The sequence below is a fragment of the Podarcis melisellensis genome, assembly GCF_964234715.1.
Source record: "Podarcis melisellensis genome assembly, chromosome: 9".
NCBI classification, from domain to species: domain Eukaryota; kingdom Metazoa; phylum Chordata; class Lepidosauria; order Squamata; family Lacertidae; genus Podarcis; species Podarcis melisellensis.
In genome coordinates, this window is record NC_138541.1 from 73,445,544 (window position 1) to 73,461,857 (window position 16,314).

A 16,314-nucleotide genomic window follows, 5' to 3' on the forward strand; every position below is an offset into this window, starting at 1 on the left:
TGCGCAGAAAAATGAAACTGTGAGTGAAAATAACATACCCCAAAATTCATTATATGTGGCAGGAGGGGGGGTGCTTTGCAAAAATATGTGCTTTAGGAAAAATTGCTTCCAATTTTTTTTTTTCACCTTTTAGGTGAATGGTGCACTAAGATGCTGGTGCATCTTCACAAGGACTTTAAAACAGGAAAACAGCACAAGAGCAACACTTTCCCTCCCGTGGTTTCCAGCAGTGGTACTTCGGATTACAGATGCTTCAGGTTACAGACTCCGCTAACCCAGAAATAGTACCTCGGGTTAAGAACTTTGCTTCAGGATGAGAACAGAAATCGTGCTCCGGCGGCGCAGCAGCAGCAGCAGCAGAAGGCCCCATTAGCTAAAGTGGTGCTTCAGGTAAAGAACAGTTTCAGGTTAAGAACAGACCTCCGGAACGAATTAAGTACCTAACCCGAGGTATTTAGAAGCATTGCAACCTCCAACTGCAGAGGCAGAGCAGAGCTCATCGAGCCGGGTAGCTGCAGAAATGTGGAGAAACTGAATTGAAGATTGGAAAACTGAGAACCCAAGTGGACAGGCCTGTTTGTCCCTGGCCACTGCCCTCTTGCATTCCCCTTGCGCCGGGCCTGCCCCTCCACCCTGCTCCTTGGCTGCCCCTCCTGCCATCCTGCCTCTCAAACACCACATTCCCTGGCAGCAAACACTTAAGAATGGCTTTGACTCCACCGCTGTTCTGGCATCCTCCCTCCCACCCTCTGCTTTGGGAGCCCGCCCTTTCCCTGGATTGGAAGGGGAGTAAACACTCCAGAATATTTTTTCCCCCACCTGTTTGCTCAGCTCTGTGAGCTTAGAGAGCTTTATTGGCTTCTGTTTATCAACCCTGCCAATGCCACCCCGCTCTCCAGCGATGCCAGCGACAGGCACCTGGCGCCTGCAAACCTTACTGCCGGTTCTAAGCGGCTCCCAGGTGGGGACCTAGCACTTCTTTCTTTTTCCTCCTCAACCTCTCCACAGTGACGCTTTGGGCACCTTCCCTTGGTTCCTGTCAGGCGCCTCCATGCCAGCACTGCCAGGGCTGTTCCAGGACTCCTCCATCCTCCCAGCTCAGTTTGGGAGCAAGGCTGTGGAGACAGGTAAGTGGAAACTAACAGGCCTGGTTTGGGGGGCATCTTGGGGGGGCAGATGGGGGAGAGCAAGGCCAGCGACCCTTATTGGGGCACAAGGTTCTTTTAAAATGAAGTGCAGAGGCCTCGGGCCATTTTCCACTCTTGGGTTCTGTTTTCCACATCACTTTGCAAGAAAGAAGAATTTGAGTTACGTGAAAAGGGCACCAGCATTTTACAGTGGTACCTCGGGTTAAGTACTTGGTCCTGAATGGGGTAACTGTGCCCCTGAAAGACCAGATGCGCAGTCTGGGAGTCATTTTGGACTCACAGCTGTGCATGGAGGCACAGGTCAAATCTGTGTCCAGGGCAGCTGTCTCCCAGCTCCATCTGGTTCGCAGGATGAGACCCTACCTGCCCGCAGACTGTCTCGCCAGAGTGGTGCATGCTCTGGTTATCTCCTGCTTGGACTACTGCAATGCGCTCTACGTGGGGCTACCTTTGAAGGTGACTCGGAAACTGCAATTAATCCAGAATGCGGCAGCTAGACTGGTGACTGGGGGCGGCCGCTGAGACCACATAACACTGGTCTTGAAAGACCTGCATTGGCTCCCAGTACGTTTCCGAGCACAATTCAAAGTGTTGACCTTTAAAGCCCTAAATGGCCTTTGCCCAGTATACCTGAAGGAGCGTCTCCACCCCCATCGTTCTGCCAGGACGCTGAGGTACAGCGCCGAGGGCCTTCTGGCGGTTCCCTCATTGCGAGAAGCAAAGCTACAGGGAACCAGGCAAAGGGCCTTCTCGGTGGTGGTGCCCGCCCTGTGGAACACCCTCGCTTCAGATGTCAAAGCGATAAATAACTACCTGAGATTCAGAAGACATCTTAAGGCAGCCCTGTTCAGGGAAGTTTTTAATCTGTGATATTTTAGTATATTTTTGGTTTCTATGGAAGCCGCCCAGAGTGGCTAGGGAAACCTAATTATTATTATTATTATTACTTAATTCGTTCTGGAGGTCCGTTCTTAACCTGAAGCACCACTTTAGCTAATAGGGCCTCCTGCTGCTGCCGCGCAGCCGGAGCACGATTCTCATCCTGAGGCAAAGTTCTTAACCCGAGGTACTATTTCTGGGTTAGCAGGGTCTGTAACCTGAAGCGTCTGTAACCTGAAGCGTCTGTAACCTAAAGCGTCTGTAACCCGAGGTACCACTGTACTTGGTTGGAGAACTGCCTTGCAACCAAGGAAGCAAAAATTCAGAGACCCCAAAACAGTGGTGCCAGCCTGCTTGTAGCTTGTGCTTGGCTCACTGAAAGACGCCTGATACCGACTCAGACCAGTGCTGTCTACTCTACTGGCAGCAACGACTCTCCAGGGTCTGAGGCAGGGGACTGACTTCCCAGCCCCACCTGGAGATGCTGCTCCTGGGGACTGATCCTCCTGCATGCAGACCAGGTGCTCCAGCGCTGAGCTCTAGCCCTCCCCTCGCAGCAAAGGTGGGCAGCGGAGGAGGGATGCTGAGGAGCGGCTGCAGGAGGCCTGTCCATTTCCTCTCTGAGCCTCTTTTGTTTGCTTGTGGGGAGAGGAGGGCCCTTCTCCCAGCAGAACAGCAAGGAGCTTTGTTCAGAGGATGGGGAGGAGGGGGCCGCAGAGGGGTTGCAGCTAAGAGGTTGCTGCTGGCTGCAGGATCCCAGGCATGTTGACAGGCAGCGGGAGAACCCTACAGTTATTTATTAATTTGAGGGGGGGTCCCCAGGTTTTTGTTTGTTTATTATTTACTTGTGATATATTTACTTATGAGAAAACACAACAAAATATAATACCAGATGCTAACTAAAACAGAAACAGAGGCATATCTGCAGCCAAACATATAGGAGCAGAATTCCAAACCCAAACCAAACGTAATAAATTAATACCACAAACTTACAAGAGACACAAATTTGTTTCAGCTCTCCCATGCCTTCTTACTCCAATACGCTCACCATACATTTAAAGCACATTTCCTCCCCTACAAAAAAGGGACCTGTAGTTCACCCACACAGAGAACTATAATTCCCAGCATCCTGAACAAACTAGAGTTTTCAGAATTATCTGTGGAGGTAGGAAATGTGTTTCAGTTGTGTGGTCTGTAGGGGGTTAGAGAATGTTGAGGTCACAAAGGCCCAACAATAGAGCAGGGGTAGGGGACCTCTGGGGCTGGTGGATTTATTCCAGACCACCCACATATGATTTTCGCTTTAGCAATTGTTCTGTGATCCTGATGGAATCATGGAACTGTAAAGTTGGAAGAGACTCCAGGGGTCATCTAGTCTGTTGTTGTTTAGTCGTTTAGTCATGTCCGACTCTTCATGACCCCCTGGACCAGAGCACGCCAGGCACTCCTGTCTTCCACTGCCTCCCGCAGTTTGGTCAGACTCATGCTGGTAGCTTCGAGAACACTGTCCAACCATCTCGTCCTCTGCCGTCCCCTTCTCCTTGTGCCCTCCATCTTTCCCAACATCAGGGCCTTTTCCAGGAAGTCTTCTCTTCTCATGAGGTGGCCAAAGTATTGGAGCCTCAGCTTCACGATCTGTCCTTCCAGTGAGCACTCAGGGCTGATTTCCTTCAGAATGGATACGTTTGATCTTCTTGCAGTCCATGGGACTCTCAAAAGTATCCTCCAGCACCATAATTCAAAAGCATCAATTCTTCGGCGATCAGCCTTCTTTATGGTCCTGCTCTCACTTCCATACATCACTACTAGGAAAACCATGGCTTTAACTATACGGACCTTTGTTGGTAAGGTGATGTCTCTGCTTTTTAAGATGCTGTCTAGGTTTGCCATCGCCTTTCTCCCAAGGAGCAGGTGTCTTTTAATTTCGTGACTACTGTCATCATCTAGTCTAACCCCCTGCAATGCAGGAATTTCAGCTAAAGAATTCCTGACAGACGGCCATCCAAACTCTGCTTGACAACTTCCAAGGAAGAAGAGCCCACTATTCAAAACGGGATCATGCTGAACTGCCTCAAAACCATCCTGAGCACAATCACAAAAGCACAATAAAAATGTAGTCTGGGGGTCTCCATTGTGTATCATTCATAGACAGAGACAGACAGATCTTGTCTTTTTTTGTAAAATGCTTAGGGACTGATCTAGAATTCAGCTGCATATAAATGCAGGAATAAAAAAGTGAGTGTTCTTCTTAGCCTTGAGAGATAAATAGCACATCCAGGGTCAGAGGCAATTTACTGCAGGGTACCCTTGGCAGGGACGCAGGTGGCGCTGTGGGTTAAAGCCTCAGCGCCTAGGACTTGCCGATCGAAAGGTCGGCGGTTCGAATCCCTGCGGTGGGGTGCGCTCCCGCTGCTCGGTCCCAGCGCCTGCCAACCTAGCAGTTCGAAAGCACCTCCAGGTGCAAGTAGATAAATAGGGACCGCTTACCAGCGGGAAGGTAAACGGCGTTTCCGTGTGCGGCTCTGGCTCGCCAGAGCAGCGATGTCACGCTGGCCACGTGACCCGGAAGTGTCTCCGGACAGCGCTGGCCCCTGGCCTCTTAAGTGAGATGGGCGCACAACCCCAGAGTCTGTCAAGACTGGCCCGCATGGGCAGGGGTATCTTTACCTTTACCCTTGGCCAGGGCAGGAGAGGCTTGCTGGCTTCCTGGACTGCATGTGGGCCTCCCAAAACGATCTTCTTGGCCACCGTGGGGAAATTTCCTTTCCACCTCCTTTCTCCTCTTCTTCCCCATAGAATTACACTTGGCCACCCATCCAATTTTAAAACATACCAGGGACCCTGCTTAGCTTTGAAAATGGGCTAGCAATTTTATTGCTGCGCCACTAGGTCAAATCAACCTTACCTGATAGCGGAAGTGGAAATCAAAGGCCATTGTTAGTGGGAAGGGAAAGGGGCCCACTCTGAATCATGCCGGCTGGTTGCAGAGGCCAGGGAACCCCAGAGAGCAGCCCCTGCCATTTCTTCCCTAGGAGTGGGACAAGACCAGCAGTGCCTCCGATTTGCCAAGAGGCCGCTGTAGAGGAAGCAGAGGTGGGGCTGCTGAGGAGTCAGTTCCAGCCTCCAAGGAGTGGCAGCAAGCAATGCACACCACAGAGGCTGGATCTGCCACCCCTCTTGCCTGAGGCAGTCACCTCACCTTGCCTCATGGGCGGGCTGGCCCTGTCTGCTTATTTCACAGGATGAATAGCTGTACTTGGGTTTGGGCATACTGAAGATCCTGTGGAACTAGTGCTCTTCCTCTCCAGTCTCCTCCTCCACCTCCATTAGGTAAAGGTAAAGGGACCCCTGACCATTAGGTCCAGTTGTAGCCGACTCTGGGGTTGCGGCGCTCATCTCGCTTTATTGGCCGAGGGAGCTGGCGTGCAGCTTCCGGGTCATGTGGCCAGCATGACTAAGCTGCTTCTGGCGAAACCAGAGCAGCGCACGGAAACGCCATTTACCTTCCCGCCGGAGTGGTACCTATTTATCTACTTGCACTTTGTGCTTTTGAACTGCTAGGTTGGCAGAAGCAGGGACCGAGCAACGGGAACTCACCCCGTCGCAGGGATTCGAACCGTGATCTTCTGATCAGCAAGTGCTAGGCTCTGCGGTTTAACCCACAGCGCCACCCGCATCCTTGGGGTCACCAGGACATGTCCCACATCATGGTCCCCTAGAGCATCCCTAGGGAGGGGCGGGACATAGAGGGAAAGCTGGCCCAGGGTTATCTCAGGTCAGCCCTCCAGACGCAGCCAAGGACGCTGCCACCGCAGCAGCTTGGAAACTGCGAGTGAAATATCTTTTTTATCGGAACATTTTCTCTTGGCCTCTGAGCACGGAGGGGAACAATCATTGACAAACTTAATTTGTATGGTTGTAGATTTTCAGATAAGCTAAAAATAGATGGGCTTTGCTTCGGACCCCTTGTCCACTGCTCAGGTGCTACTATTTCCCCATTTCCCTGTTGAACAATGATTACAAATTGTTTGCAAAAATATTAGCTAACAGATTGAAAAAAAATATTAAATGAGTATATACTTCAAGTGTGGATTGGGGCCATGCAGTGAGGCCCTTTCAGGGCTACCATGCCTCCTCCTGGGTGCAGCAAAAAATGGTTTTCATTCTTAGATGAGAAATAACACTGTTTCACTATAAACGAAACAAAACATAGCGGAAAGCAGTAATTCACCCCTGCTGCAGAAACAGGGGCTAATGGGTGATGCGAGGGACCAATAAGCTATTCATCTTTCATGCTGTTGTCACCCAACAAAGGGGCAGAAGCTGCAAATGGGAAGCTTTTAACTAACATTGCAAGGGGCCTTCGCTGGTCAGGCATGGGTTTTGCATGAACTTTATAGGAAGCACTGTAGGAACAGGCACTGCAGTACAAGATATCCCTACATGAAGTTACATGTTCAACTACCATTCTAATTCTGCTCGGGTGAGTAATCTCTGTGGAGTAAAACGCCCCCTGCGCATGGTCATCTCAACACCAAAGACAAAAGTGAGAGATCAAAGAGCTGCCTTCCTTACCAGAAAGGCGAGGTTGATCTTCACAGCTGTCTTACCACGTCACCATCTCTTGCCTGCAAGATCTACGAAGCGGACAGCATCTCTCGCCCAGGATCTATTTATACCTCCTTCTCTGTTTCGCAAGGAGCCCACCTTAGGGGAGGTCATGGGCCTTCCAATAATGTACCTGCCCTGCAAGGCAGATGACATTCTGCGTGGCTGGTCTTGTTGCTCCTGATGCGGAATGGCAACCCGTGGGGGGCGGGGGGAGGAAGGAAAGGGGGTCACTGCCGGTTGCCTCAAGCGGACCGGAATAGATGGGGTGTGAACCGGAGGATCTGCCTGCAGAGCTCTGGATTATTTAAAGAGAGACGCATTGACTTGCACACTGTCAGGCAGGCTCCGGGGATGCTAGATCCTTTGCGCCCCACGAGCCCCTTTCCTCCGTCCCCCCAGGGACCTTGCTTCAGGGAGGTCACCTAGGGTACCTCTCCTGCCTGCCAGGTCCTGCTGCAGAGCTCTCCCCGGGTGCTGCTGCAGCCTTGCTCTTCTTCCATGGCTGATCTTCACTGTCCTCCTCTGTCCGCCCCAAGTGCCCGGTTCAGGTGAGCAAGGACCCTCCTTGGGCTCTCGCTCCCATCTGGGGCAAGGCAGGGGATGGCGCTCTTCAAGGACCACATCTTCCCAGCTCTGTCCCTCTGCCAGTCCATCATCTTTTTCTTCTGCAAGGGAATGATTGAAGGGTTGGTGATCCTCCTCTTCCTGTGGCTGCTGGTCCAGGTCCTGCTAGACAAACACCAGCATGGTGAGTATGCCCTCCTCCTCCTCCTCCATCCTCCACCCCTCCCCCTAAGTATCATGGGAACTATAGTTTCCTAAGGAGATTGTAAAAAAAGGAAAAGGGACCCCTGACCATTAGGTCCAGTCATGGCCAACTCTGGGGTTGCGGCACTCATCTCGCTTTATTGGCCAAGGGAGCCGGCGCACAGCTTCTGGGTCATGTGGCCAGCATGACTAAGCCGCTTCTGGCGAACCAGAGAAGCACACGGAAACTGTAGCACTGTGAGAATAGGGGTCTCCTGTGGGTTAAACCACAGAGCCTAGGACTTGCCAGTCAGAAGGTTGGCGGTTCGAATCCCCATGACGGGGTGAGCTCCCGTTGCTCGATCCCTGCTCCTGCCAACCTAGCAGTTCGAAAGCACATCAAGTGCAAGTAGATAAATAGGTACCGCTCCGGCGGGAAGGTAAACTGCGTTTCTGTGCGCTGCCCTGGTTCACCAGAAGTGGCTTAGTCATGCTGGCCACATGACCCGGAAGCTGTACGCCGCTCCCTCAGCCAGCAAAGCGAGATGAGCGCCGCAACCCCAGAGTCGGCCACGACTGGACCTAATGGTCAGGGGTCCCTTTACCTTTACCAGCTCTCAGCACTTTCAACAAACTACAGTTCCCAGGATTCTTTGGGAGAAGCCATGGCTGTTAACGTGGTGCTAAAGTGCCTTTTAAGCCTGTGGGGTGGGCATTCTGCGGATGATTATCCTTTGTATGGGTGAATCTGGAGCAAGAGCATTTTGCAGGAGGAGGGATTCATGTTTTAGCTTTGCGTGTTGAAAGGGGACTAAAGCACCCTGGCCTTGGGCAGTTTGGGAAGTGAAGGGAAGATGCACTGCAAAGTGTGTGGGATGAACAAGGGACTAATGGCAAGACAACCCTGCAAGCAAATCAGGGTGAGCAGTCATTGTCGTATAACCACCCTGTAAACAAATCAGAATCAATGCTCAGTAAAAAAATGGACATGGTCTAACCTTTAGCCCCAGCACCCTGAGCCAACTACCGTCCTCAGGGTTTTTTGGGTTTCCATGGCTCCTCAAAGATATTGCTCCAAGGGTGTAATGTAGATAAGGCCCCAGATGGGTCCATATCAGAGTTCCATAGGAAGAGGGCTGGACTGTTAAACCACTTTGGGACTTTCACCTCTGTGAGGGGGGCGGAGGGAGGGGCCTCACCGCTACTCTCAGCACCCTTAACAAACTACCAGATTCCTTGGTGGAAACCATAGCTGTTTGTTTGCTTTGTTAAGCGGTATGGTACCATACTGTTTTCGAAGTATAGAGCAGATGGGGCCTGTCGCTACTACATCACATTGTTGCAGTGGCGTAGCGTGGGTTGTCAGCACCCGGGGCAAGGCAAGTAATTTGTGCCCCCTAACCTGTGGATTTGCACCCCCTAACCCGTGGATTTGTGCCCCCTAACCCTAACCCCCAGATGTTGTGCCCGGTGCGGCCGGGCCCCCCTGCACCCCCCACGCTACGCCACTGCATTGTTGGCATTAGGATATTTGATTCCCGTGTTGCAAGGGGTTGGACTAGATGACCCTTGGGTTCCCTTCCTGTCCTACCATTCTATGATTCTACGGTATCTGGTTCTATTTCCCATCCCTTTTCAGGGAGCGGAAAAGCATTAAAAAGTCAGCTGTGGGTCGTATTCTCTAAAAATCAAAGGCAGCCTTCTAACACAGATCTCCAGGTGTTGCGAGGCTTCCAGCTACCATTAACCTCAACCAGCATGCCCAGTGCTCAGGGTTGGTGGGAGCTAGACAGTCCAGCAACATCCTGGGGGCCACAGTCTACAAACAGGAGCAGCAGCAGCCACTATTTATCGGTGTTCTCTGGATTGATTTCTGTTCTGGACGTGAGACGAAGAAAAGAACATTGACAAGTTTCTGCACTGCCGGGGGTTGGGCTAGATGACCCTTGGGATCCCTTCCAGCCCTAAAATTAGTTCCCCGTTTTTGTTAGAGGTGCAGGGGATTGGCCCAGGGCCTTCTACATGCGAAGCATGCGCTCTAGCCTTGCGCTGCAGCCCTCCCTCCTCCCATCTCACGGGACAATGCAACATTCTCTCTCTCTCTCTCTCTCTCACACACACATATTCTGGGGTCAGCTGCCAACTGACCTGGAAGCCAAGCACAGATTGAGTGCTTTGCAAAGGGCTGTTTGACTAGGCAAGGGCCTCTTAGCTCCACAACAGCCCTGCGTCAGCAAAACTGAAGGCCTGATAAGCAGGGCTTTTCTTTCCCTGGGGTTTATCTGGTCTGAGGAGAGTCTGGCTTTATTTTAGCTCCTGAGCAAACATGTCGAACTGATGTCATCAGGCCAGAGCTGCTCTGCAGGCTTCTTTTGGAGAGAGTGGAAGTCCGGATGGGGTCCCTTCCCTGCCTTCTCTACTCTCCTTTTGAGCTGCCCCTCTTGCCCTTCTGAGCCTTAGTGGTAGTTGTTGTTGCCAATCTGTTCCAGCTGTTGTGAGCAGAGATGGGGGAGGAATCCAGTTCACACTTAAAGGAGATATTGTACTACCTAATCCACACATTCCAAAGCTGCCAGTAGTGATAGTGCAATGTCATTATACAGATCTATGGTGCGGCTATGGGATGTGGGTGGCGCTGTGGTCTAAACCACTGAGCCTAGGGCTTGCCGATCGGAAGGTCGGCAGTTTGAATCCCTGCGACAGAGTGAGCTCCCGTGCAAGTAGATAAATAGGTACCACTCCAGCGGAAAGGTAAACAGCATTTCCATGGGCTGCTCTGGTTCGCCAGAAGCGGCTTAGCCATGCTGGCCACATGACCCGGAAAAACTGTTTGTGGACAAATGCCAGCTCCCTCGGCCAGTAAAGCGAGATGAGCGCCACAACCCCAGAGTCGTCCGCAACTGGACTTAACGGTCAGGGGCCCTTTACCTTTACCTTTACGGTGTGGCTCCATTTGGAATGTGCATGTTAGGCAAAACTGCATACAGACTGCATAATAATTTCCAAGGTGACTTTGTTATACTTCAAAAACCTGCAGATTTATGAGGACATGTGAGCAGAACTCACAAATGAAAACAAAAAAGCAAAACCCAAATGGACATGTTTGGCCATCTCTACTTGTGAGAGGAGAAGTGAGTACATAGATGGAGATCCGGTGGTGTTGCAGAGATTACAGTGTTAGACTAGGACCTGGGAGACCAGGGTTCGAATCTCCACTCGGCCATGAAGCTCACTGGGAGTCCCTGTCTCAGCCTCTCAACCTAACCTACCTCACAGGGTTGCTGCAGGGATTAAAGGAAGCCACGAGAACCAGATAAGCCAACTTGAGCTCCTTGCAGAAAAAGGTGGGTGTATAAATGCAGTAAATAAATTAAATAGATGGCCCATGATAAGCCCTCCCCTGAAACTGGGACCTGCCCCCCCTTGAGGTTCTGTAGTTGCTTTTCCCACAATATGACCCTCTTCTGCAAACAGAAATAAAATTTGGACTTAACATTCAGAGTAACTTTCAGGTGGTAAGACTCCCTGGGAAAGGAATGCACACTCATTCCTTGGAGGTTTTTAAGCAGCGGTTGGGTGTGTTGTAAATAAAAATCTGCCCTTTTCCCTTATGGGGTACCCAAGAGCCCATATAGAGTCCTTACATAGGTTCCCTATTGGTAGGAGAAAATAACAGAGGCCAACCAGAGAATATTGAGAAGCAAAGCAGCTACTAAGCTTGATCTTTATTGATCTGTTGCAACAGGGTGCTCCCCTTACATGCAGGAAAAGAGGAGGACCCACAAAAATGCTGTGCAAGGGCTTATAAAGACTTTTGAAATTCCCATCCTGTAGATCAAGACCACCCCCTAGAAACATCATGCATACATCACAGAAGGGGTGTAACCTAAGACCACCCCTCAGATACATCCCACCTACATCACAGAAATTTAAATGTTGTTTTTCTCTTGTCCTTGTTTATCTCCTGTCTGGCAGGTTACTTGATTGGATTTCCTGGGGAGCCTGGCCATTCTATTGTAGTGGTAAAATACTTATTTCCTGGGCCAGGTCACAGGCTCACACCTTATTAATATCTTAAATGTGTCCTTAAGACAGGATTTGTGAGGAAAGAGACAATGGGGAGACTTTTCCAGTTTGACCTTGCAGAGAAACCATTTGGTCAGTTTAGGAATCAAAATGGTTCCAGGTTGGTCTTCCTGTGTTGATCTGTGTACGTGCGGTTATGAACATTGCCATATATCGAAGACCATAAAATTCCTATCACGGTGGCTATCTGTCAGGGATGCTTCAGCTTAGATCTGATTCTTGCAATGCAGGGGGTTGGACTAGATGACCCTCGGGGTCCCTTTCAATTCTAGATTCTATGATTTTCCTCCTCTCCTCTGCTCAGTGCACTTACAGGTATTCCTGGGCGTGGGGCTGAGCCTGCTCTGCTTCTGCCTGCTCCTCGGCTGCGCGATTTGCTGGCACCGGCGGAGGACGCGGCGCCCGGATTGCGGCGAGGCGCAGGCGTCGGGCCGCCCCCTGGTGGATCTGGGCCCCGCTCTGCCCTCTCCGACGACGGCGGTGCCCATCCAGCAACAGTATGCCCAGCTGGCGGGGCAGCTTCTGGAGAGCCTGCCTGCTGCAGCTGCTCGTGCGCCGGCCTCGCCCGACGGCAGCCCCCCGACGCCCCTCCTGCGCGGCCGCGCCTCCCTGCCCAGCCTCGTCCTCCCGCCCGGGCTGAGCGCGCCGCCGGCCAAGAGCCATCGGGGCCCGCAGCGCCGGAGCACCATTGCCGCGGGTGACAGCAGCCCCCTCGCCGTGCGCCCCGTCGCGGGGCTCCTGCCCGCCGCCGCCCAGGCCAAGCCGCGACCTCGCCTGCACTTCGCCGTCGGCTACTCTGCTCCGGAGGCCACGCTCACGGTGAACGTCGTCGGCGTCGCCCACTTGCCCGGGGGCCTGGGCGCCAGCCGCAGCTGCTACGTCGAGGCGCGCCTGCTGCCGGGCTCCGCGGAGCCGCAGCGCACCGCCCGGCGCCGGAGGAGCCTCCACCCCGAGTTCCACCAGCAGCTCCGCTTCCCCGGCTGCGCCCGCCAAGAGCTGCCGGGCCTGACGCTGCGCCTCGCTGTGTACGCCAGGGCTTTCGCCCGTCGGAAGGACGCCTTCGTGGGCGAGGTGCTGTTCCCCTGCGCCCAGGTGGCCGGCGAGCAGGGCGCCTCGCCCTCGGCGCACGCCCAGGAGCTGTCGCTCACCAAGGTGAGGCTCGCGTCGCCCAGAGGCCAGGGAGTCGTCGCCTCCCGCCCGGCGGGGACCCCCAATTCCCGCTCCGCCTGCGGACCTCTTGAGGGTCTTGGGGCAGCAATGGTAGTTCCCTAAAATTCAAATTGTAATATAAGAAATAAAAGGAGCAACAGAAAGGCAATTGAGAACCAGTCCCCAATATTCCGAGCGATGGGTGGGTAACCTGCAACCACAAATGCTCACATCCCGCTGGTCACCCATGGGGCACAGTTTAATAATAATAATAATAAATAATAATAATAAATTTATTATTTATACCCCGCCCATCTGGCTGGGTTTCCCCAGCCACTCTGGGCGGCTTCCAACAAAACACTAAAATACAATAACCTATTAAACATTAAAAGCCTCCCTAAACAGGGCTGCCTTCAGATGTCATCTAAAAGTTTGGTAGTTATTTTTCTCTCTGACATATGGGAGGGTGTTCCACAGGGCGGGTGCCACTACCGAGAAGGCCCCTCTGCCTGGTTCCCTGTAACTTGGCTGCAGCGAGGGCACTGCCAGAAGGCCCTCGGCACTGGACCTCAGTGTCCAGGCAGAAACCCTGCATCGGATGGGTAAGGGCTGGTTTTATTTGTTTGTATGTTTGTCATGAGCATAGCCAGGATTTATTTCCGGGGGAGGGCAGAACCTCAGTTAGTTATGTATTTTGTAATGATTTACTTGATTTAGGGAGGGGCAGCTCCCCCCCCCCCCGGCTATGCCCATAGTGGGTGGGTGTTCCCTTTGGAGCAGGGTTAGGAAACTGGCCCTCCAGATGTTATTGGATTCCAGCTCCTATTGGCTGCTGCCCTGGGGGGTATGTAGGCCCCTGAAGGGCAGGCTCATGCAGTTTTATATAAGTGAAATAACTAAACAGCATTTTAAAGCCTTAGGCAAGTGATTTTGACACGCAGGCATCCCAACAAAGAGGCCGTAAGCAGTGCAAAGTGGCATGTGCAACAACCACAGGAGGCGAGAGTTGCTCTTGTTCTGGAAACCTGCTTCCTGGTTTCCCATTGAGGCTTCTGGTTGGCCGCTGTGCAAAGAGGATGTTGGACTCGATGGGCATCCACTGGCCTGATCCAGCAGTCTCTTCTTAGGTTCTTAAATCCATGTGAAATATAAAACTGGAGCTGGCTAACTCCTGTGTGTGTGTGTGTGTGTGTGTGTGTGTGTATCTATGCCATGACGTGTTCATTCTCTCCCCCTTCAGTGCCACAGTTCCCAGGACATGAGCTCCGCCTCTTGGCTCTCTCAGCCCAGGTCCCTGGGGCAGCTTTTCCTCCTGCTCCAGTATCAAGCTCTGGCCAATCGCATCAAAGTTCTGGTCCGCAAAGCAGAGAACCTGGGACGCGTCAGCCGGATGCTGGGAACACCAGGTAGGATGCAAGTACCAACGCATGTATAGGAACACAAACATAGGAAGCAGCCTTCTGCTGAGCCAGACCATCGCTCCCTCAGTGTTGTCTACTCAGACTGACAGCAGCTCTCCAAGGTTCACGCAGGGAGTCCCTGCCAGACATACCTGGAGGTGCCAGCGGGGATTGAACCTGCCACCTTCTGCATACAAAGCAGATGTTCTGCCACTGAGCTATGGCCCTTCCCTGTATATGCCTTCCTCTGTGATCTCCACATGCAATGATTCTGTGTTTAAACTGGGATCTGGTGCAGGTATTGCTCAGTACCTTAGCAGATGTAGGTACAGGACTCAGGACACAAATTTTCACAAGATTTGCATATTTTAATCTATATGCACACACACACATTTTTTAAAAAATCTGTGAGCAAATTAAGATGGGGATCTCTCAGACCCCATTTGCATTATGCATTTAAAGCATTAGGATACCACATTAAACACACATGGCTGCCCCCAAAGAATCCTGGGAACTGCAGTTTGTTAAGGGTGTTGAGAGTTGTTAGGAGACTCCTTTTCTGTACTTACAGTACTACATTTCCCAGAGTTCTCCAGGAAGAGGTCAGGACTGTTAAACCACTCTGGAAATTACAGCTTGAAACTGCTTTCTTTGCAGAGTGAGAAATGCTGGCTTAGGGGAGCTTTTCTCCCTCCATAGCGGCTACCAATGGGCTTCCTGGGACTGATGATCAGGTGATGATCCATTATAGGGAGCCTCTTGCAGGCCCTGCTCCTGATCAACAGATGGGCACTGAAAGCACATCTCCAAAGACGATGGCTGTAAATGCCAATCAGCAATTTTCTTTGAACTTTGACAGGTTATATCAGGTGGTGGGCAGTCCTATCCACCTATCAAAGTTGGGAAAGAGGAATCTCTCTCGTTCCCCTTCTTTCATAGAATGGTGGAATTGGAACTGACTCCAAGGCTCACCATCTCTGCCTCTTCTAGCCGTCAGGCACAAACCTGTCCGCCTTGAGGATTCCTGCATCTCCCATCCCTTGCCCTCTGCTTTTCCTCTTTCTAGACCACTACGTTCTGATCCACCTCTGCCACGACGGAAAGATCATTGACACAAAGGAGACCAAGTCCATAGCGGGCTACAACCCCGTGTGGAATGCCCCGTTCCTCTTCAGCTTACCTGCCGGAGACATCCAGGAACAGCAGTTGTCCCTGGAGTTCACAGTCATGCAGGTAATGGATGGAAGATTTGAGCCAAAGTATGTTAGGGAAAGGGATTGATCTCTCCCAGATGACCAGTGATGGAGATGGTGACGGTTGCCACATTTAGTTAGTAGGGTGAAGACAGATGCAAAGAGCTGTGGTTTCCATTGAACCTCTGACTCCACTCTGGCCATAACTAAGCTGAGTGCTGGAAGATTTGGGGCGGATAAAATAAAAGTCCTTCACGCAATGCCTAGTTAAACTATGGCACTCGCTTCCTTAGGAGACAGGGATAGCCACTGGCCATCAACGCAGATGGCTTTAAAAGAGGCTTAGATACATTAACAGAGGACGGGGCCAAGAATGCCTCCTAGCCAGAAGGGAATCCTTTCTTGAATACTGCTTGCTGGTTCCAGGCCATGGGCCTGATCCAGCAGGCTCTTCTGAACAATTTTTATGGCCAGGATTCTATATGCAGCTCCCTAGCAAAGGTCCCTAGCAAAGGGACGCGGGTGGTGCTGTGGGTTAAACCACAGAGCCTAGGACTTGCCGATCAGAAGGTCGGCGGTTCAAATCCCCGCAACAGGGTGAGCTCCCGTTGCTCGGTCCCTGCTCCTGCCAACCTAGCAGTTTGAAAGCACGTCAAAGTGCAAGGAGATAAATAGGTACTGCTCTGGCGGGAAGGTAAACGGTGTTTCCGTGCGCTGCTCTGGTTTGCCAGAAGCAGCTTAGTCGTGCTGGCCACATGACCCGGAAGCTGCACATCAGCTCCCGGCCAGTAAAGCGAGATGAGCGCCGCAACCCCAGAGTTGGCCATGACTGAACCTAATGGTCAGGGGTCCCTTTACCTTTATCTAGCATAGGTCTGCAGTGCATTCCTGCAGCAGGGCTTCTCCTAGCCCAGGCTTCCTCAACCTTGGCCCTCTGGATGTTTTTGGCCTACAACTCCCATGAGCCCTAGCTAGCAGAACCAGTGGTTAGGGATGATGGGAATTGTAGTCTCAAAAACCATCAGGAGGGCCGAGGTTGAGGAAGCCTGTCCTAGCCCATTGTGGGGCGGGGGAGGCAAGCAAGGGTAGAGCAGCTTGCAG

At 52.0% G+C, this 16,314-nt stretch overlaps 1 protein-coding gene across 3 annotated transcripts in view; it reads left to right on the top strand.

Annotated features, from left to right (window-relative positions):
* The first annotated feature begins 466 nt into the window (after positions 1-466).
* Positions 467-16,314, top strand: part of LOC309377959 (synaptotagmin-5-like) — a 175,933-nt gene continuing 160,085 nt past the window's right edge. For all 3 annotated transcript variants that reach the window (XM_081925693.1, XM_081925691.1, XM_081925692.1), the window contains exons 1-4: positions 467-1,127; positions 11,776-12,623; positions 13,861-14,026; positions 15,087-15,253. In XM_081925693.1, coding sequence (XP_081781819.1) covers positions 1,052-1,127; positions 11,776-12,623; positions 13,861-14,026; positions 15,087-15,253 — 1,257 coding nt within the window. In that variant the 5' untranslated portion in view covers positions 467-1,051. The remainder of the gene's footprint in view (positions 1,128-11,775; positions 12,624-13,860; positions 14,027-15,086; positions 15,254-16,314) is intronic.